This window comes from Embiotoca jacksoni, unplaced genomic scaffold (genome assembly GCF_022577435.1).
Source record: "Embiotoca jacksoni isolate LCO1_2020_lvr unplaced genomic scaffold, fEmbJac1.0.p SCAF_1, whole genome shotgun sequence".
NCBI classification, from domain to species: Eukaryota; Metazoa; Chordata; class Actinopteri; family Embiotocidae; genus Embiotoca; species Embiotoca jacksoni.
In genome coordinates, this window is record NW_027185229.1 from 25,549,986 (window position 1) to 25,577,921 (window position 27,936).

At 42.3% G+C, this 27,936-nt stretch overlaps 1 protein-coding gene across 3 annotated transcripts in view; it reads right to left on the reverse strand.

Moving 5' to 3' along the window:
* Positions 1-27,936, reverse strand: part of arhgef10la (Rho guanine nucleotide exchange factor (GEF) 10-like a) — a 105,866-nt gene that overhangs the window by 43,220 nt on the left and 34,710 nt on the right. For all 3 annotated transcript variants that reach the window (XM_069149767.1, XM_069149750.1, XM_069149758.1), the window contains 5 exons: positions 26,134-26,279; positions 25,138-25,310; positions 22,129-22,244; positions 20,568-20,695; positions 10,497-10,597 (listed from right to left, as the gene is read on the reverse strand). In XM_069149767.1, the coding sequence (XP_069005868.1) occupies positions 10,497-10,597; positions 20,568-20,695; positions 22,129-22,244; positions 25,138-25,310; positions 26,134-26,279 (664 nt within the window). The remainder of the gene's footprint in view (positions 1-10,496; positions 10,598-20,567; positions 20,696-22,128; positions 22,245-25,137; positions 25,311-26,133; positions 26,280-27,936) is intronic.

Sequence of the window (27,936 nt, forward strand, 5' to 3'; positions counted from 1 at the left end):
CTTTTCATATCTTTCAATAACTTCCCTCTTATGTTTCTTTGCTGGTGGATATTTTATATTTCTTTTTTCATTCTTCTGTGCCCCACAGAGTTTCATTCATCTCCATTGTGTTCCTAACAGTAAACACTGTCGCTTCAGAAAGAATTCAGGCCTCTTTGCTGGTTGTGCACCTAATTGTCTTGTAACTTAAATGTCAAAGTGAAAATGTGTTTCCAGGAATTTTGGCAAGTTAATAAGAATATAAAAAACAGAAATTTTGCATTTACAAACGTATTCAAATCCTTACATCAACCCTTTGTAGCCGCCCTTTAGCAGCCATTACAACTGCCATTCTGCATAGGTTAGACTCAACAGGCTCTGCTTAGCTGTAATTGGGCAGTTTTTCCCTTTTTTCGCAACACATCAAATCAAGATTTGTCAGATTAGATGGAAACTATCTGCAAACTACCATCTTCAGTTTGTCCAACAGATGTTCTGTTGAGTTTAAGTCTGGGATTTTGTTGGGCCACTCAAGGACAATCAGAGACTTGTTCTGAGGCCACGCCGTTGTTGTCATTACTGCATTTCTTTGCTCACTGACATGCTAATAGGTGAACTGTTGCTCCAGTTTCAGGTTAAATGCACTCTGGAGGAGCTTTTCTTCAAGGACCTCTCTGTATTAGGCTGAATTCATCCTTCCTTCAGCTCCCTGTCCCTGCTGCCCAGAAGCCCCCCTGAAGCATGATGCTACCACCACCATGCTTCACTGTAGGAATGGTAGTAGCTAGATGAGCAAAGCCTGGTGTCTGAGGCCTGCCCTACAAGCTTTGGTTTCATCAGACAAGAGAATCATTTTTTCTTTTTGTTTTAGTCTTACATCCCTTTAAATGTAGTTTGACAAGCTTCAAGTGGGCTGTCATATGTCTTTTACTGTAAGTGGCTTCTGTCTCACCACAACACCGTAATAGATTGGTTTGGCTGGATGGCCAACTCTTGTAGTCTTGGTGGGGTTTTTTCACAATTATTGAGGTCACTATGCTCCGGTATAAAACACTCAAAGAGAAGTTTTATGCCCCAGTTTCATGGTGGAGGTCTACAGAGACCTCCTTTGTGGAATTGCTTTTGTTCTGACATGCAGTGTGAACTGTGGGATCTAACATACACAGGTGTGTGCTTTTTCTAACTATGTCCAGTTCGTAGTTTGCCACAGTTGGACTCCAGTCAATTTTTAGACCCCGTTCTAAGGACTATTTAAGAAACAGGGTGCATCTGAATTCAATTTGGAGTTTGAATACTTTTGTAAATGAGAGAATTCATAACTTTTAATAAATTTGCAAAAAATTCTAAAATAGTTTTCAATTTATGGATAATTAAGTGTAAATTGGTAGGGGAAAAAAAAAATTCAAATTTTAGTCAATTAAAATCAAATTTAGAGCCCAATAAAGTGCAAAATGAGTCAATACTTTCTGAAGCAACTGTATCTGAAAACATCTGCAAATGAAACAGAAATTACCTGCATGGCTACACTACTTTAAAATCAAAACATATATACATTGCAATACGTGTATATCATGTTGTAATGTACAGATTTCATGTCACTTTTTTCAACCCCTGCTTTCCTGAAATACAAAAAATAAAGAACATGTTATTTATGTCAAATGCTCTTTAAGTTTTAATATAATGTTTACTTGCACTTTGACAATTCATGTTTTTATGAAAGTATTTTCTGTCAAAAACATATACTGCACAATTTAAGTAGGTTTATCATTTTAACTACTTCATCTCTGGCACGACATTGTGACTAAAACAGTCCTGCTTTGAACAAGGTTACTGTGAAGAATGGGGTAGATGGGTTTTAAATCATTCCGAAATGTATATATACAGTCATCTAGAGTTGCAGAGTGTTCTTTAATAATTCATTTTTTGGGTGATTGGCCTGTGCGCTGACTTTCCCGCAGCAAGCCACCGCCAGAATACAGAGGTATGAGGTCACTTATTAAAAGACTTTAATTGGGGGCAGCTTGCTGCAGGTGGGGCAGCAAGTCCAGTGGTTTCCTTTACTCCAGAGTAATTATCAACTTTCTTCAGCTAATTATTAGATTAGCATAAATAATGTTCCACCTGGGTACAACTGCTTCTTTTACTCACTTTGTCAGTCAGTAAAAAAAATGAAGAGACAGAAAGAGGGAGACTAAAACAGACTGGAATAGACACGAAAGGACAGGGAGAGAAAGTGGTAGCGAAAGAACACAAATTGGCCTTAACCTTCAGTCTTTGCCATGTAGTAATGAAGATGAATAACAGTGAACAAATGATAAGCACAAACCTAAATTGAAAACGGCATCAAATAGGGACGCGCAGGCCACTAACTCAACACAGTTTCACACATACACGTTCATACACACGACTACACACACGATAACAACTTTCACTTGTGAATTTATTTGCATCAGTTGGACCTCTAAACACAAGAAAACATAACAATCAGGGACCGTTTCCACATCACATTCCTCCTCTGCATCAGAGGAATTACTTTATCTGTTGGCACATCACTTTGCAGTAATTTGCTGAACTAAAAAAGCCAAACTTTTTAAAGTCGTTAGACTTGAAATGATCGTAGAAATAACTTGATATTCGTTATTTTGTCAAGTGTGCGAGCTCATCTTTTCCTTAAGATCACAAAAAATATATTCTACGTGAATCACTCTAACTTGAATAGTGTACTAAAATAACTGCAGGCAATTCAACACATATTTCATATGCTAATTGTGTTTGTTTTGTGTTTTCCGGGGTACAGCACACTGTGATTTGTGCCTCGTACTAGATTCCCATCATGTTGAGTTTACCATAAATAGGACTTACAAACAAGTGTAAGCCTTCTAATCGCAATTACAAGTCGGGGCCTGAACCATGCAACATGTTATATTGTCTAATGTATACCAATTAGATTCAAACTGCAGAAAAAAGCATCAACAAAGGCAGCAAACTGCAGCAGAGCCACTAATAATAGTCCGAATAAAAATCAAAAAGTTACATTGCTATCATACAAAGAAATGTTGCTTGTTTGTGGTCAATTAGAAAATGTAGGGGTTTGGAATAGGGATTCCACATTTACAGAAGACTGTGAAACCAATTGCAAACGATGAGACCTTTTTCGGTGTAGAAATACGCGTGGTTATGTTTCATAGTACTCGTTTTGATGTCTTACCACAGAAAATGCCCCCATTCGTATAAACAGAAGCACGTATAACCAGAAGCACTGACAGACGCCAGGCAGACCGTCTCTTAGCACCTCTGTCGTAGGCGCTGGAAGTCAGTGATAGCTGCTGTTGCAGCTTCAGAGGGAGTCTTCATCCTGTTTAAGTCTGTCTTCAAACTGTGGAGTTTTCCAGCTTCTTTAAGTTAGTTACCAAGCTGGTTTTGGCCAGCTAACAACATAGGGAGTTTCAGCCCCCCCCCCCTCCTGCTGCGAACCCTCCATGAAAACTAGCTGACAAGGATTATCACTCCGGATCGTTTCTTTTCTTTAATTAGCTACCAGCTAAATGGACTCAGTTGCTAAGCTGCCTCACACCGAGGAGCAAGGTGATTCCAGAGCCCCTCTGTGCCACTGCAGAAACAAAGTTTGGAGAAAAAGCACACACACACACACACACACACACACACACACACACACAAGTATAGCTCAGCATGTCTCGGCCCCCCCATCGACAACCCCCGAAAAAATGTTGTCAATACTCGTGCTGAAAAATTGGGAAAAGAACTGCTTATGTATGCCAAAGTCAAAGTAAAGTGGGAGCCCAGAGCAAGCGGATGATGTATTTTCCACTTTGTTTCACTCTTCAACTCTTCAAACTCTTACAAAGCAGAGTTTGAGTCCATTTAGCAACAGGTCTAAAATACTAGGTCTTAACTGACACGATACCTTCGACAGATCAGAGGTTCAGGTGAGGATGCTAACTGCACAGATATGCATGTTGAGGCACACATTGAGTAGAAACACTTGGATGTAATAGTTTTATTATTATTAGCTGAGTTCAGTAGCTGCAGGTGGCTCGTTGTTCACTTTTACAGGTCAGACTTCCACCTGGTTGTGCGTGGGGTTCCTTTTAACACCGCAGGGTAAACCACAACAGAGTCAATTACAGAGCTCCGCGCCCACTCTTAGAAATGGAAACACATCCATATATAACTTCTATTTTCAGTGCCTAATAAGACAGAGTATTAAAATCTATTTTAGATCTACAGCTGCTGCATTAATGCACTGCGTGAAGGACTGATGACACTCTGCGAGGTAGTAGTCATGAAACTACAATTAAATCACAACCATCTATGAACTCCGCTGAAGTTATTTCACAGAAAAAAATGCTACAAATTTTGTAGGTAAATGTCTTAAAGGCCTGAAAATAAAAAATTAAAAAAAGTGGGATATTGTATTTTTACAAATATTTGCTGTCAATAACAGTAACAAAATAAAATGCAAACGGTTTCACTCCATTTTAAAATCATAGCGAGTTCCACCGGCATGTCGTATGTTTATTCAGCTGCAGTGGTAATTAAAGGCAATCTATATGAATGATGAGGTTCCTCAAGCTAAAGGTTAAGGTCAGCTCAATCCACTGTGCCCAATCCGAGCTACTGTACAATAACTGCAGTATGTATAACAACGTAATTTGTAAAAGGTGCTGGGTTGGAATATTAAGTGGGGAGATTTAGTTTCTCAGCTTCTTCATTCCAATCATGCTTTTGTTTCAAGTCTTTTGCTGATGAAGATTAATTTGCAGAGCATGGCGCTCTATCAACCCCGGTGACACAAAGGGCAAAGATATAGACTAATTAAATACACCAGTGCAATTGATATTTCCCATGGATCAATGCGAGCGTGGGATCTGTTAATTAAATCCGTGATAATATTTACTCATCATAAACATTTCCCATGTTTGAGCACAGAGAAATAGAGAGATAATCTTTGCTGTCTGACAGATTAATTTTAGGGCTAAAAGAAAATCCTTCCAATGAACGCCCTGTTATTTTTTTTTTTTTTTTTTTTTTTCCAAGCTGAAAGTCTTTACTTGAATGTTTGAATACGTTTTTTTTTTTTTCAAAAGAAATCCTTTTCCTTCTTTTATCGAGTCGACATACTTTAACGGCACAAACTAAAAAAGATAGCAGCTAGGTATAGCTATTGTTATTTGAACAGATGCAAAGATATCAGTCACCATAGCAACCGAGCCATCTGAATCCCCAGGCTAATGAAAGTAAACCCTTCGCAGTCCCCCGTGCAGCTGGCTGGCTTTTTGTATTCTCCCCCTTTGCTTGTCTCCCGTGCGGTATACATCGGCATGGCATAGGTTATCACACAGTGGATTAAGAAGGCGTGTCGGAGTGTGTGCCAGAACCTCCAAGCCGCACTCTACTCATCTATTGATCCACGTACGAGGGGGGAAAAAAAAAAAAAAGCGAGAGCCCGGCACACTTAGCAGTGTAACCGCAGGCAACAGCCCCATGCTGCCCTCTGTTCCCTGCAGTGGGACTGATTGCTTGTCTCAATCATCCTTTTACACAGACACACACACCCTCTCCCAAACAACCTTTCCTCCCCGCCACACACACACATACAAACACACACTCCCACGCGCCCTCAACATCTCCCTCTCTTTGCCCTCATTCATTCTGATTCTGTCTCCAACCTCTTTGCAACAATCTCTCATGATTTGACGGCCTCTTGTTCTTCTTGTGAGGGCCATCAAAGTCTGCAGCCTTAACCCTGTCTGAAAGGGCTGGGACTGCATGGTAGAAAGCAATTAATTCTGCAGTGAGAAGGCCCATTAATTAGGCAATGCTTCTGGCTATTTCACGAAGACCCTTCAGAAACAGTAGGGCCACTTGGAGCGGCATAAAAGATGCAGCGGCACACCAGGTTATTAATGGGCCCCGGAGCTCCAGGCGAAGAACCACCGTGGGGTAATTCTTACTTTCTATTTCAAGGCCTCATAACTACAACACATGCACTCACAAAATGACAAATGCTGTTTACTGGAAATGTGTCTTATCAGGCTTGGCTGCCATATTGTATCATGTAGAGCTTGACTACCAGAGCAGATTTAACATCCTGCTCAAGTACAATGAGCTCCAGTTTAACTTTTTTTTAAATCAACAACCAACCACGGGCTGCAAGAATTTATGGAGGTGATCCAGGTGCAAAGGGTTCAGAGAACACCTCACATTGTTAACGAGGCATTGTTAATGGTAAACACTTTGATAAGACTCTAATACAGCACACAGAAATGTCACTGGAAGCCACTGATATTCACACATGGGGCCCTGGAAAGGCTACAGCGGAACGATGGAGCTTTGCCTCCTCTAAATGGAGGTAACGGGATAAACACTGGCGTGAAGATGGGTCTGGCAGAATGTGTTTTGTGAAATCTAATCACTCACTAAATCATGCATGAGAACATTAGCTACTTGCGTTGTCCACCATTCGGGGACATTTCGGAGCAGGGCACCCATTTTAAACTAAACAAGACCATGGTCGGGTGGCTCTGAAATGCTGATTCAACTGTAGGTCTCCCCTGAGCACAGGCCAGGCCCGCCTGCCTCCAACTGCAATGATGAGGAAGCCTCGGTGACAGTACGCCATCCGTGAAATTAAATCAACAACTCCCTTATTGTAATTACATTTGGTTAAATGGAAAGGCAAAGTGTGGGTGTAATACAATTAACATGTAATTGTCATCATGACCAGGTTGGTGCTGATCTATTTCCCCCAGGGAATCAATGAAATCCATCTCCCCGCCCTTATCTCGCCCAGTTGTTTTTAGATGAGTGATTTTGATAAGTATTAGTGTATCGCAGGGCTGCCGTGTGTGTGTGTGTGTGTGTGTGTGTGTGTGTGTGTGTGTGTGTGCGTGTGTGTGTGTGTGTGTGTGTGTGTGTGTGTGTTCATGAGTTTAGTAATGTATGGGATCTAGATGCTAATGTGATCAACTGGTAAAAAAAAATATGGTGTTTTGACTTACTCAAGTCTTTAATCAGTTTTTCTTTGCATGAATGCAACATGTAGTTCTCTTCAAGTCTCCTGACTGTGACTCTTAAATGAAGCTATTGTACAACAGACCGTGGGGTTATCAGGTTATTTAAACTGTTGATAAATAGCTATTAATACAATTTTTAGTTTATATTTTAGTGCATAATGTATTGTCCTGTTTTACAAAGTAAAAATTTGTACTATAGCATACAGTATACAATACAATATTCTACCATCATTTTTTGTCAATTTGACTTTCAGACTTGCCATCATTCCTGCATTTGGGATCACTCACCCCAGTGCATCTTGGGGCTTCTGCACCATTGTTGACTCTATACAAGATAAGAAGCTATAGCATGTCTGGGAATGTCATTCACTTTATATATTTGGAAAAAAAAAAAAGTTTTGTTTTTATGATTTCCCATCTCTTATTAGTTAATGAAAGTAAACATTTCTATTAACCTTGAAGCTACATGAAATTACAGATTGAGTGGATAGACAATTGTGCGGACTGTCCAATATGAATATGTATAACTCCAAGTACAGTAAGTGCCTCCAGAGGAAGTTAAATGCCTTATTTAATCCCATAAATAAATCACAATCATTGATGATGTACTCCCATTAGGTAATGCTTTTATTAATGTGTTATTCATGCATGAGATCAGGAACGAAAGACTTTAAACTTCCTGACGATTCAAGAGGTATTAATGCATGAAGTAATACATGAATTCATGATAATTCATTTACCCTTCCCCTAAAGTTTCACCGCAATCCAGTTTTTTTGTAAATATATGAGGTCATTTAAGGACAAAATGAATACAAATTTTTCCAGGTAGTTAAGATGTAAAGGAAATGTCTCCACGGGTTGAAATACACACTGCCAATCATCGACTGCAGAAAGAAAGGAATCGAGTTGAAAGAATTTTTTTTTTAGTCTCTCTACTGTCCAAATCCGTGTCTTGAACTCGATATATAAAAACCATCTAATTGCTTGACTGCAGCGAGGTGTTTTCTATAATGTATCCCCTCCTCTCCTTCCACTCAACTTGTTACAAAATATCTTTTCTGCACTTCTATCTCGTTCTTATTTTATTTCTTGTCCTCACTCTTCTATTTCACGACTTTTCTTTTCACCTCCGAGCTTGTTCTCCTCACACTTGACATGCTTGTCGTGTTGGTGACGGAGCAATATAGGCTTACTTTACTGCTGCTGCTCGTGGTAACTCGCCTCGGATAGCAGCGTTGGCGAAAGGCCTAGAATCTCACAACCTGAGACGCATCAAAGATGGGAAAACTTTTTTTCGAAGTCAGAGAAAGATAAAGCTTTCACAAGTTTACGGAAACACCTGGGAGAGTAACGTCTGTGTCGAGCACTTAAGGCCACGAGGCAGTCAGCTAGCATGACAAACACAGATGGGTGCTGACAGTGCCATCACTGGGAATAAGTGTGAGGGAAAAATGATGTGCAATATTTACATTTTGATAGCATTTATTTATTGTCTTCGGGGTGTTGAGGTGTTTTCCACAGGTGTGAAAATCAATTAAGCGAGAACGTTCAATAAATGTTTATTTGCCGTCTTCTTTCTAATTGAATGCCAAATAAATTTGTGTTTGCTGAATTCATTTAAGCGCAATGAGCTACAATGACATACTTTTTCTCTTCTGTTTATTTTAACCCTCCTCAATGCATACTTAATATTGACGGTGTTTATGAATAAACAAAAACGGCAGCACGGGGACAGCCGGGGATGATTTGCATGATTTGACTTTAAGTATTACCCATGTCCACGCAGCAGCCAAAGGGGGAGGAGAGCTGCATGCCATAACTACGCCGCTGTCCTCATCAGTACGCCTGCTGTGCTGCTGATAAAGGTGTGAGCAACAAGAAAAAGGCTGGGGATGCTGCGCTTCACTGCAGCCACAGCATCCTCTGCTCTCAGCCTGATGTCTTTGATGTCACTGTGACACAACCCATATACAGCAAGCTCTACTGGAGGGTCTACAGATGCACTGCATGCATCATGCACCTCGATACTCCTACTGTGAGAGGAAGGCCGGAACTACAAGGGAAACCGGGGTTGTGTGTGTGCTATATTTTTTTTTTTTTTTTTTTTGGGGGGAGGTGGGGTGAGGGGGGGGTGCAAGGATGAGAATCTCAAAACACAGGGAAAGAAAAGTCTCAGGAAAACTTCGGTAAAAGCACGAAATATTTCTGGCTTCTTCTTGACCTTTAAACACACTTATCATCTGCAAGTTTGCACGGGTATTAAATCATAAATAAATGCATCTCTAGCCACTTATCTAATGGAGACATTTCACTGAGTGTTCTTCAATCTAGTCCCACTGACTTCTTTTGAAACCCTGACTGTGAAATCCTGTGCTGGCTGCAACGGCCTCTTGGATGAAAAGAAGCCACGACAATACAACCGGAGCCGCTTGAAGAGCCACATTTGGAGACCTTCTGCATGCACAATACAAGTGAGGCTGCACAAGAGCAGCGCTGAGAGACATACTGAATGCAGAACAAGCCCAGAATAAAATATGTGTGACAAGGAAAAGTGCTCGAGGGGACACGGGGAGAAGAAAAAGCGTGGGAGGGAGGGGGGCAGACAGAGGTGGTGAGTGGGTTGAATATGCGTGCCATCATGGCCAAGTAAGCAGATTAATGTCCTCGATAGTCCCGTCTCTGCTTTTGCCACTGGATGACGGCCCACATTGATGAAGCAAATAGAGGAAGACCTCCTGTACTACAGCATGCATAATAGAAAAAGAAAAAAGAAAATGACTGGGCGGAGCAAGGGTGAGAGGAAAGAGGTTAGAGAGGTGAAAAAAGAACTGTGCTGCTCCCTGCTGGGAGGGTCCGCACAGTTTCCTCCTCTCAGGGCTGAATGTTGACCACTGCCCAGTCTGCGTAATCCACAAAAAAAAAAAACAAGACTTCGCTTTACAAATGGTCGTACGGTTGTACAGAATTTAATGTAAATCTAAAACTAATGCCTTTTCAAGGACAGGAAGTAACCTTCATCCTTTCATGAGGCAACAGGATTACCTCCGAGGCTGGAATCGTTCCTGATGAGCCAAGTTTGTTCTCGCAATAGACAGATGGCATCTCAGAGCCGAGTTTATTAATGTAACATTGTTTAAACAGTTTTCCTCTCTGCTCAGAATATAAACTTCAGATGACCCAGTTGAGAGTCTGATTATATAAGACGCAACACCAGTTGTGCACTTAGCCAATAGAGTGTGAAGCAAATACTGATGATGCGTCTGAGCCTCTGACTTAAAACATTGTTATTGCATTTCATTGTATTACATCATTCTGTTTAAAAACAAATGACATAGTAATCCTTTCTGCGTGTGTGTGTGTGTGTGTGTGTGTGTGTGTGTGTGTGTGTGTGTGTGTGTGTGTGTGTGTGTGTGTGTGTGTGTGTGTGTGTGTGTGTGTGTGTGTGTGTGTGTGTGTGTGTGTGTGTGTGTGAGTGCTTACGTAGTGCAATCTTCGCCAAGTGCAGACGGTTGACCCAGGAGATTTTACTGAGGGGGTTGGGAGTGTTGAAGACCACCATGAAGCTGACAGGACGCCCTGACCTGAAAGAAAACACACACGCAAGCACAAACACACACTCGGGCTCAGATGGATGCACACACCAGGTGTATTAATAATAAATTCAACATGTTTGTTGCAAAAGACTTCACTTAAGAACAGCATAAAAAAGATTGTTGCAAGAATTTCCTCTTTGTTTTCATTTTATTCAAATGAAAAAAATAGTCAGACAGCTCCAGGATTTCGTGTTTCCGGTATTTTCTGAGATTTGATACCAAAACAAACCGGCTATAACTGAATTTCACTGGCAAATTATGAGTTTTGAACGAAATTGGGAAAAATAACTGCAGGAAACCAGCATTTATATTTAGCATCTATGCTTTCCCATTGAACTGGTCTTCAAATGTCAGTAAAATAGAGATGAAACTAATGGTCAAAAACAAAAAAGTGATTAAATATTAGCCCTGTTTCTGAAACTAATGGTGAAATATTCCAGAGAAACAGTGACATGTTCTAATAACAGGAACTGCTTCAACAACAAAAAAATTGAGACTGAGGTCAAAGTGGAGGCTTCCGCGCCTTTTACTACACCTCTTAATTTATCCTGAGCATCAGATTGAATTTACTAAAGGCTTTGACATCACAAAGAAGCTGGAAAGTGGGCGAGAGAGCATTTCTGATATATTCTCAGGATGTGCTCTATGAAAACAGAAAGCAGAACAATACAGTCAGAGAAACAGAGCACCAACAAGTAAAAGACATTTGTCGTTTCATGGGACTTTAAGTTTAATACGGCAAGATTTTTTTTTTATTTTTTATTTTTTTTTTATGTCAGAACAGCTGCTTGTAGCTTTACAGCAGTTCAGTTCAGTAAGCTGAGGCTTTATGATTTCAGCCTGCACGTCAACATTCAGGACGGGCTGTGATGATCACGCAGCCTGGTCACAGTAAATTGCTTATAGGTGGGCTCCAACGCTCAAGATGCCACTAATGTGTGGCTTTTTGCTGGAACAGCCGGTGAAGGCTATGATCACACTGACACGGTGGGATGACACGATCTTAGATGTGTGAAAGAAAGACAGAAAATAGGAACACTCAAATGAAAGAACGACGGATAGCCATGCTAGCTACAAATGAAGGCTTTATGGTAAACAAATCATACTGTGACATATTAACATAAATTCAAAAACAAATATGTCCATTTTAACTGGATATTTCTGCAATTTTGTTAGGCATTTAACCAATTTTTATTGGTCTTTTTACAAAAAAAAATTATTTCAGTCTGGTTCAATAATGGAAAAAAAGGCCTAAATGCTGAACAGAAATGAAAGAGGATAAGTGCGTTATGCTGCAAGAGTGGTCTGAAAAGTTTCTATGAACACATTTTGCCTTGAAACTGGGTCACCATTGGAATCCATTGTGGAAGCCATGAATTCAAGCCAACTACACCTGTCATCCTCTGCAAAGGAGAAAACGTACAAACTTTTCAGAAGGTGCCTTTCAGGGCCGCAGAGAGTGACTGTTTGATATTCAAAACATAACCTTTTGGTGGAATATTTCTTTACCTTCAAATATACATCAAATTTAGTCAAGACTTCTTAATGAATTATTGAAAGTGCTCAAAAGTTTAACAAATGAAAACAGAATAATTTACCAGAAGAGACAGATGTTGTGTCTCCTGCAGTCCACTGGCTAATGTATTCATGTATTTCCATTATGAACAACAGAGCTGAGAAATGTCCTGCCTTCCTAAATCATGTTAATACGGTTTCCTTGCGGCCTTTTGACACGTCAAAGTCACACATCTTTATCTTGGGAATTTGCATTTTGCCTCCATCACTGTATGGTAATTAGGTGATTTTGACATGCAGTAAATATATTGTCAGTGTCTGCATTAATATACAGGTGGGGGGAGGAGCGTATGTCTCTTTGTGGTCCTCATGTACAATTAGAAAAGGCACAGAATATTTTCAAAAGTTACATCGAAAAAAACAAAAAATCCCACAAACTATATTGTTTTTGACCAAAAAAAAAAGCAAAAAAAAAGCATTGCAGTAAGGTATTACGAAAACATATTAGCAGGTTTTTAGTTGTGCATTATCATCTGCAAACTGCAACCCATATTTGGGCATTCAGGAAGTGAACACCTGAGCTACATTTGCACCAGCAGACGCTGACAAGTGCACCTGAATTTGATCAACTCAAACTGAGTCTTTTCTGTCAGATCTGTATTCTTAAGAAGCATTTGAAGACGAGGGATTTCACTTTTACTGTTCGCTGACTGTCTCTACCTTAAATGTGCCAACGGTTAACACTCTCACTTAGCCTCACACAAGCCAGCGGGTGTTGTGTCTCCTTTATCCCCTCGGGTCAAATTCTCTTCATGAGATGAAAGAGCTACAGAATGTGTCTACCTACGAGTCATGGGCTGTGAAGCACAAGACAATGTGAGGTAAACAAATAAATGTCAGTCAGACAGTGTTTTTATAGCCGGATCCTTCATGGCTGCCTGATCTTTAGCACTCATGTGTCTCACAGTTTTCCTTGATGTCTGTCCCAACTTAAGCGCTGCGACACTACGTGCTGAGAGCCAAGATTCGTCCCCGGATGGTTTAATGAATGTTGCTCGGACTCTGATTCTTTGACGCAAGTCTTATGTCTGATGCCGTGTCCGGGTTGACACTTCTACCGATCTGGTCGTTCAAGCTGCGGTGTTATTATTTGAGGCAGGGAAGATAGGTGGAGAGGCACCTCGCTGAATGGAACAAAATGGGTGTAATTCAGTGACACAAACATCCATCTTCTCAAATCCAAAAATCAAGGTCACACTTGAAAACCACGTGGGATCTCAAAAGTGGAGATAACTGAAAACAAATAAAATAAAAAATAACCCTGGGTATTGTCTAATGTGAAGGATTTAAAGCAAGTTTGGCTAACCAATAAAAAAATAAAGTCAATACCAAAATTGGTCCTGGAGTGGAGTGGAAGGTCCGTCTCAGAGCAAAGTGTTTTAAAGTGGATTTTCTCTTTGTGGACTCAAGTGACAGCCATAACTTAAAACCAACAAATAACTAATAACAAACACAGGATGGAGCTGATATATTCTCCTGGAAAACGCTGTGTAAGCAGCGAGATGCCCACCTAAAGATTTAGTTTCCTTAAGCATCTATTTAGTCCGATTTTTTTTTTTGTCAGCTTGAAACCACCAACCATGCGTGTGTGTTAAAATATTTTACTCTTTTTCAGTCAAACTGAAATTAATTACCGTATTAATGTTGAGCAGTTGTAAAGCGAGACCGGCAGCGTGAGCCCAGAGTTAGCGATGACTCAGCGAGTGTCTAACCGCTGACCGGGGCCCTGTGTTGTCGAGATTGATCGGGCTTTATTGAAACTACAAGTGAGCTTTCTGGCTGAGGATGAGACATCTTTTTAAAGAACTAAGCAGCTTTTCCCAAATAATGGCCCCGTCTCAGTCACCTGTACGACTGTACTGCGGCGGTTCAGAGGCGATGCAGGAAAGACAGAAAAGGAAAGTGCAAGAGGATACGTGAAAAAGGGTTTATCGGGGAGGACTAGGAAGGGAGGTGGAGGGGTCTTGGGCACACAGAAGGAAGACAATTTCATACTCAGACATCATTAGAAGGTAATTGTGGCAAGAAGAGTGCGTAGACAGATATTCTGTTTCTGTCATATCTGACGTTGCCCACGAAAAATTCATTTTCATTTCACTGGGAAGGGATGAAGATGGCAGAGAGGGACACACACACACACACACACACACACACACACACATTTAGAGGGAGAAAGAGATTGCAGACAGGAACCGAATAAAGTAAAATAAGATCTCAAACTTCCCTGACATGCTGAAAATGTGAAACTTTCACAGAGATGTAATTCCTACCATTCGCTGCTTAAATATAGCAGAGGTAATTTGCCGAAGACAGAAGGGGGAGACAGGGTGTGACGAGAATACAACTACTCAACTGGCTGAGCGCCCTTCGTGCCCACACAGCGTCCAACATGCTAAACCGAGCGCAGTCCCCCACACCCCCACACCCCCACACCCCTCACACACACACACACCCTCCCGCCCTCCCGCCCTCTGATTGACAGCCGCAGTGCAGGTGTGGTGCACTGCCAGAATGGAGAACGAGACTCGGGCACGCCGGCGGAGGGGAGGTGAGCAGAGCTGAGAGGTATAAGGAGAGAGAGAGAGAGAGAGAGAGGCCACAGAGGGGGGCGAGGGAGCGAGGCGTGGAGCTCGGCCCCGTGGATTTATGGGAGCAGGTCAGTGCCAAAGCACACGTGTGACACTAATGCACAAGGACGGGACAGATGTAGGAGTGAGTGCTGAGTGGCAGCCTGTCATGCACCCATCCTTCAGTTCACCTCCAGCCTCCAGAGAATCAAGCAGTCACAGAGGAAAGTTTGCTCGGCAAATAGTGAGACGAGTTAAAGGAGAGCGCTGAGTGTCCCTACGAGAGTTTGTTGGTTGAACTCTGGAAACAGCTGACAGGAAAAAAGAGAGCGACTTGAAGACTGAACGGGATTCATAGAGGTGACACACCAAACCAAGTTGTGTTGGGCTGTTGGTGACATGTATGACAGGTACATATTATTAAAGTGTGAAAGCATGTTTTCCAGCTGCAGTCCCCTGAGTCGTTGTCTTCATATTCCAGTTCACTTGGTTCAAGTTACAGCAGTAACTCGTCTCTCTTCACAACTAACAACGTGCTGCCATTGGCTGAGTCACTGATAACGCTTTAACACACTATTTCTGCATATGATGCAACACGCTGGACATGTGTTCAGTCTGGTTTGACCAGACGAGTAAATATCTGTTTGTCACCACTTATACACATAAATGTCTCTGCAAACCACAGAATTATATGTAAACGACAAGGTTAAATTCATTTGAAGTGCCTGCTGCAGTGCTTACAGTTAAGGTGGTTCTCAGGCTGCTGTCACCTTCTGTCACTACGGGACTTATTTTCTTGGCAGAAGGCTAAAATGAAAATGAGTATTTAAGATGACAATAATTGTTAGGAGTTATTGTTGGGAGGTTTCACTTTTATATTGTCACATGATAAAGCGTATAATCAGTAAATTAGATATAGATGTTTAGAGGAGAGTATTTCACACAGTCAATTAAAGGCTGCCACATTGTTTTTCTGTTATTTTCTCCAGTCGTACTAAATGATCACTTTCGGCGAACCACACTGCAGCCGGCAGAAGTTTTTCTGATTTATATCTTAATGTCACATATTTTGGCAATGACTGGTAAGATTTCAGTAACTCCATGTTTACAGTATTTTCTTAAAATGTTCACATCTGTGAAAAGTTAATGCAGCAACTCACAGTACTCTTACCTTTGTGACTTAGAAAAGCAGAAGTGATCGCTGAGAGGGCTGAAAGGTCGATTTATCTACTTAAGGTTACAGTCAAGCACTGGAGCTACAAATGTGGAAGGATTTTATTTATCTGGGCAACTATGTTGAAAGAAATACTGCATTATGACAACATTAAAAGTCAGGTTTGAGTCTTGTTAGTTGTCAAGTCTTTGTCAAACTAACCATATAAAAACTATAGAAGGTATATATACAATAAAGTAAATCAATTATATATAAAAAAAAAAATAAAAAAAGCTGTGTAGATCAAATTAATGGAAAGATAGGAGGGTCAGATAAAATACTTCCACAGTAAATGAGCTAACTTTTCTACTACTCAAGCAGTGACACATTTATTTCATTAGAGCTGACCAAAGAAAACGTGTTGCAGGTGCGTGTCAGATCCACTCCATCTAATAGAGAGAACTGCGGTTATTCTTGCTCACCTCCAGGTGTAAATGTGTCTGCAAGTGGGAATGTGAAGAGAAAAAGAAGAAGAAAAAAAAACAAACAGCAAGCTGGCCCCGGAATAAATAAAAGCAAAAATAGCCGAGCAGAGGTGGGGCGGGTGCAGAGGTGCAGAGCCCAGTCACATACCATCACGAGGATGGTATGCTTCTACTGTGCTTCTACTCGTCAGCCAGAGGATTTGCCTCAACTGCTAACCTTAATACTTTAACTGGCTATTCCTGAAGCTTTCTTGCACTTGAACTACCGCACCTTTAAGATGCATATTGCTCTATTTTGTATTTGAACTCTATTTGTGTTACTTGTATGCATTTTATCTGTTCTTATGCATTTAATTTCTTTCTCTACATTTTTAAATGTTCATTTTTGTCTGTTTTTAACGTAAGACACTGCATGTAATTCTCTTGCTGTAAAGCGCTTTGAGCTGCATTTCTTGCATGAAAGGTCCTATACAAATAATGTTTATTAACTTTATTATATTATATTATTAATACAGTATTTCCTGTTTTTCCAGATCTTGCTTACTGAATCACAGCAGCACCAACATGAGCTTTCTTCTCTTGAATCCTGCTTGGCTTAATAACAGAGTCATCCAGCTATTTGTGAGTTCACTGCCCTTGTCTGCGGGCTATTTAGTTTGTTTTTTGCTTGTCAGTAACTGAAGAGAAACATAAAGTTCTTTCAACCATCATCATGTTTATCGTGTGCTTTCTGCACTCGGGTAAAAAAAAAATAAAAAAAAAAACGGAAGTTTTTTTTTTTAACAGTCAGAAGTAGCAGGGACACCAAATCTAAAAAGACATGTTTTTGTTGAGAGCCTACTTCTACTTTCATTGTACTGGGTTGAGAGCAGAATCTGAAAAGCAACATCTCAAAAGTAAAACGTAAAGTTTACCTGAGTAAAAACTACATGGAAGACCAGATAAAGCTAGAGGACATTAACTTTTTTTGTAATTTGGGTGTACCGACTCTTTAAGTGAGATCCTGCTACGCTGTTATCTACAATCCATGTCTCTCTTCAGACACAGAGAAGCCACTCTGTTGTCCAGGTGCTGAGATAAGGTCATGAGGACTCTAAGGAGTCTCTGTGGGAGCGTGTCTGTTTGGACAGGACGAGCCGTGAGAATGGACTAGAAACCTGTTTCAGTCATCTGACTGTGAGTGAAAGTTCTGCCGGTCGCCCTGCAGGTAGTCTGCACATAAAAGAGTGCATAAAAGAATAGAAAATCGGTGCTCCATGTTTGCTGTGCTGTTGGTGAAAGTGGATGAAGCAACAAACACATTTGGTTAAAGCGTGAAATTTCCACTCTGTATCTATCGCTTGCCAGCGTGGCCTTTGTATCGGTGCCTGTGGTTGCTCCTGCAGACGTGGTAAAAGAGGATGTTAATGAACTGCTGTCACACGTAGGCTTGTGCCTTTGAGGCAGCAGTCAGGATTCTCTCCACGTACTCGTCTGTTTGCAGTATGAAGGCTGTGATGTGCTGCCTGACTGCAGAGAGTCGCTCGCGGCCAGACAGGAGGGGACCAACTCAGTACAGGGGGTCCCTGCTGCGGTCCCACTCTCTCACCAGCAGAGCAAAGGCTCAACTCTGCATGCCAGCGTGTGTGTCTATGCTACTGCCCCTTTATGTGTGTGCGCCTATTTGTCTGAGATGGATGCTTGCTTGTGTGCAGTTGCATTTGTCAGCAGGAAGCACGCGAGAATACGTGTAGCATGCACATTACAGACTCTGGAAGCAATACTGTGCCCTGTAGATTGTTGTATAGAAAAAAAATGAAGAAGGATAGCAAGGGAGAACCAGTGTGTGTGTGTGTGTGTGTGTGTGTGTGTGTGTGTGTGTGTGCGTGTGCGTGTGTGTGTGTGAGTGAGATACAGACACAGTCTGCCCACTGCTCTCCCCTGCAATCTGCCACTACTGCACCCTGGGTAGTGTCAGAATGGTTTGGGCACCCGCTGTGCCACCTGTCACCCTCAGCCCCGAGGCACACTGCCCGTCCAACCACCCAAAGCTGAGGCCCAGCCTCAATTAGATTTCTATCACACAACTAGAGCTGGCTCTTTATCCCGACAGGAGATTTCGCTCTTTCAGCTGACAGTTATTTTTTGACGTCACCACAAAAAGCGTTGTGGCCATTTCCAAGTATGATTTCGGCGCAGGTCTTCCTCTACGTTACTTAAATTTTAAATCTACAGCTTGGACATATGTAGGGGTGGGAAATCTCCTTGTCAGTGCAGTTGCTAATGACATTATCACAGGATCTCAGCAAATAGGGTACCCCTTGAAGGGGAATTCGGGGACTCTCTTGTAAGCTTGACATCTGGCTCCACCAAACATCTGAGTAAGCAGATTGGCCCTGCAGGCCTGGCGTGACAGCCGATGAGGAAGCTGGGAGATATGGGAGAAGTGATCTGCACAGCTCCGCTGCTCAAGCTGTCACTTTAGCTTGGCTTGGCACAGTTAGATTCTCCCTGGCTCTGAAGCATTAGGCCCACTCTTCTGACTGCCGCTGCCCTGCCGGCACCGAGCCAAGTCTTTCAAGGGGGAGGTCGCTCATCACTCTCACTCCTTCTTTCTTCCTCTCCTTCTACTCCTTAGTGCGTCTCAGCAGGGCTCTGGCTTCTCTATCGCAATCTCTCTCTTTTTGTCCTCCCCTGCTTCTTTCTTATCCTTTCCCCACCAGAAGCCACGAAATGGGATCCATTATAATCTGCCATTATTTGCTATTCCCAGTTCATGTGCAGTACTCAAAGCTACTCATATGCTCTCTACTTGCCATCTTTACTGCAGCAAAGTAGGTGTTCAGTCATCCAGCAGTCTCTCCACCCACTGGGATCCACTTTAACATGAAGAGTACCACTTCAGGTATGACAGTGCAGTGTAGCTGCATATGTTAAACTAAGAAAAACTGCAACTGCTGCTCTTTTATGTCAGAAATAATGATGTAAATAACATCACCAGTGGTCATGAGATCAGTTATAGCATTGAATGTTCGAGATGGGTCATGATTTAAAAAAATCCATTAACAAATTAAATAGTTTATGTAGCTATTGTCTTGTCTTAAAAATATATATATTTTACCTTGGTAATGGGGAGGTAATGCATCTTAAAGCTGTTTACCAACCGCAAATAAACAACAAAAGAAAGAGAAGAAAAACATGTTTCTACCAGGCTGTAATAAAATGCGTGTGGCGCTCGGAGATAAGATGCTACAGGACAAACAGCAGAAACACGCGAAGACGAAGACGACTACGGCCGTTAAAACGTCCTGTGTAGTGCGCCTTCAAAAATAAATGAAGAGATATACTATATTGTTAATATGTGTATATATATATCTATATTATATTAATGGCTCGCTTTATTACTAGACAAAGTAAATTTGATGTTAGGCTTGCAGGGGCAAACAACAACCCTCATCTCAAAGATGATAGTGTAAAGGAAAGGTGGTTTTCGAACAACAGTTGAACAGTATTTTTACTTAAAATACCAATCCCTACTAAATATGTGGCCTTTTAGAAAAAACACTGTAAGCATAAAACAACATAAATATTAGTGAAGCAGTTCAGAAAAGCACTGCAGTGTTAAGTAAAGGCAGAAGCAAAAAAATAAAGTGGCTCAAATAAATCCTCCTCAAGGAACAGTTTGCAGAGATAAGCCATTATTCCATCCAAGCACTGATTGAAACGAATTATTTGAGTTGGGTAATTACTCACTCACGACAGAACAAACTGTTCTCGCCTCTAATTTGTAAAGGTCACGGTCTCTCATTGGCCCAGTCATCTTACTGCAGATATGTTGCCAGTGTCCTGTATTTTTATCCTTTTCTGGATTTTGTGCCAGCCTCATTTTGTCAACTGTTAAATAGAGGCAAACTACCATTCGAAAAAAAATTAAGAGAAGAAATAAGTGAAAGATGTTGTAAAAGGTCAGGAGTACATTATGATGCCGGATTATTATGATGTTTGGGTACATTAAAATGCCCGTCACTGGGGGTTATGTGCATTTGTGGTAATTTGTGAAATCATCTCTGCTTGAAACTGTAATCAGTACCCTGCATATGAAGTCCCTTCGATGTTGTTGTTGTTGTTTCCTCATTTGCTTTCTTTCCTGTTGCCGTCATTATGTTTTCATTCACCAACATATGTGAAAGACTACTCACTTGTCTGGCCTGCCAGGCACCTGCAGGCGTAAGCGACACTTGTTAGCACTCTGGATCTGTTCCTCTTTGATGCGAATAAGCCTCTGCAGAGCCAGACACCAGTCCTGGGCCACGGTGGTGTTCAGGTTCTTTGATGGGAAAAAAAAAACACAGTTAAAAAATGGGTTTCTGAGCTGTGGTGTACACCAGGTCATCCGGCACACACCCGAGCACACTGTGTGCACAAAGCATTTGATAATCTTCCACACAAACCAGAAATTTCCACCCATCAATTCACAAAACAAAAACTGCAGCACCTCATTTGGAACAAACGGCTTCAAAAAATAAAGGTACTGCGAAAGCATTTTTATCCTCTCAAACGTAACAGCGAATTCACTTTAGCACCCGCATCCATTTTACACTAAAATCTAGACCTTCAAGTCAAATGGAATCAAATCAATTTTCGGAAGTCAATGAGCTGTGCGGAAATATTTTGTCTATTTATTCAGCGGACAATATTATAACTGGGTGGGAAGTGAATATCAGTCATTTAGTGCCAGGCCGATATCACTCCTCCTGAGGACGTTGTGCTCATTAAGTGCAGGGAGGCAAAGGTGGCACCATTAGCCTGCAAGCCTCTTCGATGATTGCTGGAGTGTAACACCCCCCCCCCCCACACACACACACACACACACACACACATACACACACGCACACACGCACACGCGCGCACACACACACACACACACACACACACACACACACACATACATACACACACACACACACACACATACACACACACACACACACACACACACACAAACACACACACACACCCGTGTGACTGTCGGTAGTGTGTGGTGGTGTTAATGCGATGGAGGCAGACTACTGGGAAATGTCCTGATTTGAGCACTGCGGGAGGGACTCTGACAGTTTCTTTTTGCAACATAACAAATCCAACACTTCTGTCTTGTATATCAGAGGGAACATCTCACTTCCCACCATTGTAGCGGTATGGGTGACGAGATAGATGGGAGACTTTTTAGAAATTTGATATGAGACAGCTCTTTGATCATATTTTAAACATCTTCAAGCCTTTTTGTAATTTCTCAAAGAGGAACAGCAGCAAGAGAGCGATGCTTTCCCCAAACGGTTGTCTTTGTACGATCCAAACTTGATCTCTGGGTGTGCGCTGAAATCAGCCATTTAATTTAACTGTGCATACTTCAGTGTTGTCCTCCGAGATTCCTCAATGCAGTCTCATTTTCATTTAATATCTTGAGATAACTTGATTATAAATAATTTGTTAGTCTGAAAGCAGTTTCAGAAAAGAGATTAGTATGTTTCAAGGTCAGTCCGTGAGTGAATTTTCTTTCTGTAGACAATAAAAACCTTAAAACAAACCTCTAAAATAAATCTAACAAAGTGTGACTTTTGTGTTTTTGGCCTGGAGAGTCAGCTGGTCTGGCTACGCTACGCCTCACATCTTGCTGCACGACATATGTTCTGTGATACGCAGTTTTCCCTGTGAGACGCTCCAGCGACAAGATCAAAACGTGTAACACAGTGTGACCCGTACCTGGTATGTGCCCTGCAGAGTTCCAACGAGGAGAGTGACCTCTTCCACCACGGAAAGGTCATGTTGTAGCTCCTGCAGCTCCTGGTAGAGCCGTGGAGGGCCCAGGATGGCTTTACCTGAGAGGTGGGCAGCACGCACAGTGTAAGAGCTCACAACATCGCCCACATGGTGCACACTTCTGTGCAGAGAGAAAGTACTAGATCTATATGCAGATGAAATAACCCACACAACATGCGGAGCTAAAACACAAAGATAAGCAAGTTATAATTTGTTTTTATATTATATATCACTGCTGCAAAAAGTGATTATTTCAATATGAATTTATTTGTCTATTGTTTTTTTGTTTTTGTTTTTTTTTATCAAATGACAAATGAATTAGAGTATTAACTGTCTGTTTCAAGGATTCTATCTCAGCACTCTAATACATAATAAGCATGGAGATATGGAGTAACTGCTCTTCTGTGGATGTAGCAGTAAATAATATGAGAAAGCTCAAGGTCAAGGTGTTCCACAAACTTGGAGAAAATAAGGACATTGTCTCTGTGAAGTAGAGGAGAGTGCAGAGAGAAAAGTTGCCTTTGTTAAAACTCCAGTGGTACTAATAAAAGAGGTTCAATGGGTAGATGGGTCGATCTTCATTATTTGTTGAACTACAGAGAGTGAATTTATGAGGGGGGAAAAAAATCAGCTGGAGAAACTGTTATTTGGAGCTATGATGCCCTTTCGCCGGGCAAAAGGAATGCAGGTGTCTCATTAGACGCAAAATTCAGCATCGATTTGGGGTCCGCTGCCTTCAAAAGTCTCTCTCTCCTACTGCAAAGAATCGATAGCTGTGTCTCCTCCTGTCTGCCATCCTCTGTCCTCGCTCCCCTGGCCCACATCTCCCCAGCAGCAAGTTCCACGAGAACCCGCCTAATTAAATTCTGCAGGTAGATTTTGCTCCGGAGCTGTCCCGCACTGTCACCACGACCACATAATAAAGCAGCAGGAGAGCCGAGCCGGTAGGCGGGCTTAGTGAGGCGAGCTCCTCCGAGGGGACCTGCAGCTTATTGTCTATTCACGTGCACAAATGGAGAGAGAGCAAAGCCGTGAGAGGAGAAGCAAAGAGAGAAAGAGCGCGGGGTGGGCTGGTATTGTTCATCTAAAGAGCTCCATTGTAGCTTTTGGGGTTTTAATGGGATCTTTGACACAGGCAGACAGTGACATCTGTCATCTGTGCAGGGAAAATCAATAGGTGAGACATCTGGATATAAAGGAGTGCGCTTGCGAGCTGCAAGAACAATGTTTTCCTGTCCTCTCCGAAGGGACCACGGGGACCTCTGAACAGGTTCGTTGAGTCCTCTCGGGTCCGCTGTTGGCTGCAGCCCGTGAGGTGAATGTGCTGAGTTGTAATCCAGCGTAATCCCGTTGGCGAGGCAGGATATGGTTTATACACTCAAACATGCCTATCCACACCTGCCGCCAGGCACAGAACTGACTGGTGGGGGGAAAAAAAGGCCTGAGCCCAGAGGAGTCCATTGTCCGCTGCTGTGCCAGTGATGCTAGCTAGTGGCTTTAATAGACAATGCAGCTTCAACACCTGCATCAAAACCCCTTGTCTGATCCTCAGCCAAAACCCGCTGGTACTCCTCAGGCAAAAAAAACAACAACTGAATTTCTGACAGCAGGTCAAATGGGATGCAGCAATAAAAGAGATATAATGGGGGCAAAGTGAGGTAAGACATCATGAGAGTAAACAACTGGCGCAACTGGCTTTCAGGAGAAAGCATAAACATGCTTGGGTCTCTGTGCGTTGGCAAGAACAGACAAGGAGAGACACAGCACAACAGAGACGCAGGCAAAGGGTTGAGCAAAAAAACGGACCTGCATTTCCCCACAGGCCAGCTCTCTTCAATAAAGAAGGGTACCGGGGCCTGCAGAAGATGAAAAATGACTCCACTTTGAGCCACGCTGAGGGAGAGTGGGACTTAGACGAGACACCCCACTGTATGACATCACAGGGGACTATAAATAGATGGGACTGCCAGTTTGAATGAAAATTTGGGGAATGGCCTCACAGATGTTGAGTTTCTGGATAGACATGATTAAGGTGACCATGCCGTGTCGAAGCGGTGGGAAGGAAAAAAAAGAAGAAGCAAGACAGAACGAGCACCTCTGCGGAGAGTTATGCACAGTGAAAAGGAAAGAAGCCGCACTGAGAGCTAACCTCAAATGATCCCCTTGCAAAAAAAACCTTGCAGCAAAAGTTGTGCGGTATACAAGTATACACTACCTGAAAAACAGGTCCAGAAAACTAAACCCAGAGAGAATCTAAACCAACTCTCAAAAGCAGGAGCTGCTTGCTGAGCATGACACGGGGAGCTCTGAAGAAGGCACCATTAATATTTAAGTCATGGAGCTGCAACTTTAAAAAAGTGTGTTGCATTACATCCTGATAAGGCTTTGTATCTCCCTTTTCCCATGGCACATTTATCAGGGATCTCGTCAAGCTCTGTATACACCGGAGTTTTGTGAGGGGTGGTGGGAGAACTAGTGTTTCAACCACAGATTCCTATCTACTGCTACTGGCTCTCTAATTGGGCCTGGAGAAGGGAGGGAATAATCTCTTCAGATTGATGACTGCGCTCTGGATGTGTTTGTGGTCTATCAGAGAGTGAAATGAGACCGTGAGGATGATGTGGCAGGGGGTGGGGAGGGAGAGCTGGGGGGGCCCGCTGCCCCCACATCTCTCTCTAAGATAAAACACCCCGGGCAGATGGGAACAAGTGACCATCATCACTATCCTCCTCACAAACACATCCTCAATCAGAGTGACAAGCAGCACGGATGCATCTCCTCCTCCTCCTCCTCCTCCTCCTCCTCCATGCGACACTCGGGAACAGAAACGGATTAGCCTTGCTGAGTCAGAGAAAAGGGGCCGAGACTAACAGTCAGTCCAAGTGATGAGATTAACGAGAGGATGACACAAACGGCAAAGGAATGAGATAGGACGGGCGTTTGTTTTTTTACCTGAAGTGCAGGAACTACCCGGCCTCTTCCCTCCACTCTGCTGGAACAAGGTGTCTTTGCTTTGAGAGCCCTCCTGCCCAACCTCCACGACTTGAACCTGCTGTAAGGGGGCGCTCCACTTCATGGTGTACTTAGGGCCGACGGGGACGAGGCTGCTGATATCCGGAGGCCCCCTAGTGGACAAAAGAAGAAACAAAAAACACATCAGAGGCGTGATGTTTAAAAGGAAAACAACCTGCACCGAGCGACCCCATAGGAAGCTCTTAAAAATATCACGAAGAAGAACTCTGAGAGTTGAGAATTAGAATTTGGATCATCACTCCTGTTCCCCGCCAAAAATTGCACCCCTGGCTGTGAGGAGGGGTTCATTGCTATTCATGTATTCCTGTAATCACGCAGACAATCAACATTGGGATCGGTTTGTCAAGATCCTAGAGGGCAGACAAAGTCAACTTCGGGACACTCTCGTTGAATGAGACATAGAGTGATAATTACGTTGAAGGCTGAACAAGAGGGCTGTAAGCGACATCTCTGGCAGTGGCAAAAATATATAAAATCATTTTCCTGTTTACTTCTGTGTGTGTGTGTGTGTGTGAGTAAGAGGGGGGGGATCAATGGTGCTGTCACAGAAGATAAATTGGAAAGAAACCAAAAAATGTTTTATGTCAGTATCTAGGCCTCCTGAAGCTCTAGTTAGGTATTCTACCATTTGTTTAAGGCTGATAAAGCTCCTGCAACTCCAGATAGTGTTCAAACCCCTGGCAGCTATTTCTCTTTACTCTGCAGTTTGCCAAAATATCCTTGCGAAAACCTAGGGCATCACACGAGAACCCCGTGCCACCTAATACCTATTTCGTTAAACTGTGCAGTTTACCAGACTCTCGTCTCAAAAGTTGCACACAACGTCATGCTACAAGTGCATATTACAAACGCATTAACAAAGTATTCTCCAATTCAAGGGTATTTAGCTCAACTTGCTGTACCAGAGGGACTTACTTGACATTTATGTTGGCACAGATGAGTACATCATCAAAGAGGAAGACCTTTCTCTCCTTCGACTTCAGGACTTGTCCTCGCTCGCCAAACACAGTCTCAATGAGCGTCTCACAAAGGACCAGTGACCCCTGCTCCAAGTTCAGTTGCTAAAAGGGACACAGCAATCAGATGAGAGGCGGAGGAGACGGCTTCACAAAGGGCCCGTCCTCCGGAGCCCGGTGCCTGGAGGACACAGAAGTCAGGCTCGGAGGAGCAGATGTCTCATCGGGGATTAGCAACACATTCATTCTGCTGAAGGTCATTTAATGACACACACACACACACACACATACATACATACATACACACACACACATAGCGTGTTCAGCAAACATTGTTCAGGAGAGAGTATATACACGCCCTTTTCTCCAGCTTTGCCTTGCACACATTGAAGTGAAGGTTGCATTTAGGTTCCTCTGATTACTGTAAAATAAGGTTTTCAGGAGTTTCCAGAAATGTTTATAAAACCTCTCTAAAACTTGCCTCCAATCACTCTGCGAGCTCGATCTTACACCGAGCGAGAAGCGACACCAATCGCAACACAAGAGTCTTTGCTAGTTTCAGACCGAAGACTGGATATAAACGTGGACGTAGCTTCCGGGTCGTAAAAATGAAGCCGATGCTGAAGTGCGTTAAGCTGCAATACCACCGAGTGCCACTAGAGGTCGGCTCCAAAAAGCTTCTCGTGAAATTAGAGCTCTGTATATTTTTTTTCAAGAAAAATATGGTCACTTCTGGTTCCAAACCGCTCTGAACTAGCAAGATGGCGACGGCCAAAATTCGAATTTGAGGCCTCATCAGGGCAATCACGCAAAAAAAAAATAAAACGATCAAATGTGAAAGATTATTATTATTATTGTGCACATCAACATGCTGAATCTGTGCAGCGGTACATCTCAGTACATTCTTTCTTTACTATTTGCTAAATCCACCGTTATAATAGCAATCTGTCTTTTAAAGAGAAAGGAAGATTATCTGTCATTCAACTAGTAAAAGTGGATTTGCACACTTCCTAAATCAGGAGTCTCCAACCCGTAGATCGCGATCTACCAGTATTACGCAACCCGTTTCTAAGTAGATCGTGAAAGGTTTGAACATAAAGTTGATAAACCAAAGTCTATTGGTAAATCACATTCCCTCCCTCTGAACTACAGAGGGAGGGAATGTGCAGGGAAGTGATGTAATAAAGTGATATGTAACTCATTATTGCTTTGTTTTCTGACAGATGTCACTATGCGAGCTTCATCATTTGAAAAACACACAGATATGCATACAGAAGAAAACACGCACATGCTGTTAAATTTAAGCTGTTGTGTTGAGCATCAATTCCTTTTTGTTCAAACAGTAGAAGCTTATTCGGCGGGTTTGGGTGGAGCTCAGCTATGTGAATAAATGTTACTAAACACGAGGATATCATCGGCCACCTTCATTTCGTCAAAGTAGCTCTCAGAAGAAAGACCCCTGCCCTAAATGCATTTTGCTTTATGTCTTGTGCTTAGAGTTCTTTGTCTTTTTGTCTACACCATGCTATCCATCTAACCACACACACAAAAATCCAAACAGGCTTATCTTATGAGCATTGAGACCCTTGACACTTTCCACCATAACAAGGCAACTACACAGTGCCAAAAATGCATAAACAGTTTATTGTGTACCCACCTTAACACACTCAAACACAGACACAATTTAAGAATCTAATAACAGATGCGATTTATGCCACACAATGTTGGTGCCGCTGTGCTTTCCAGTCATCCATATGTTTTG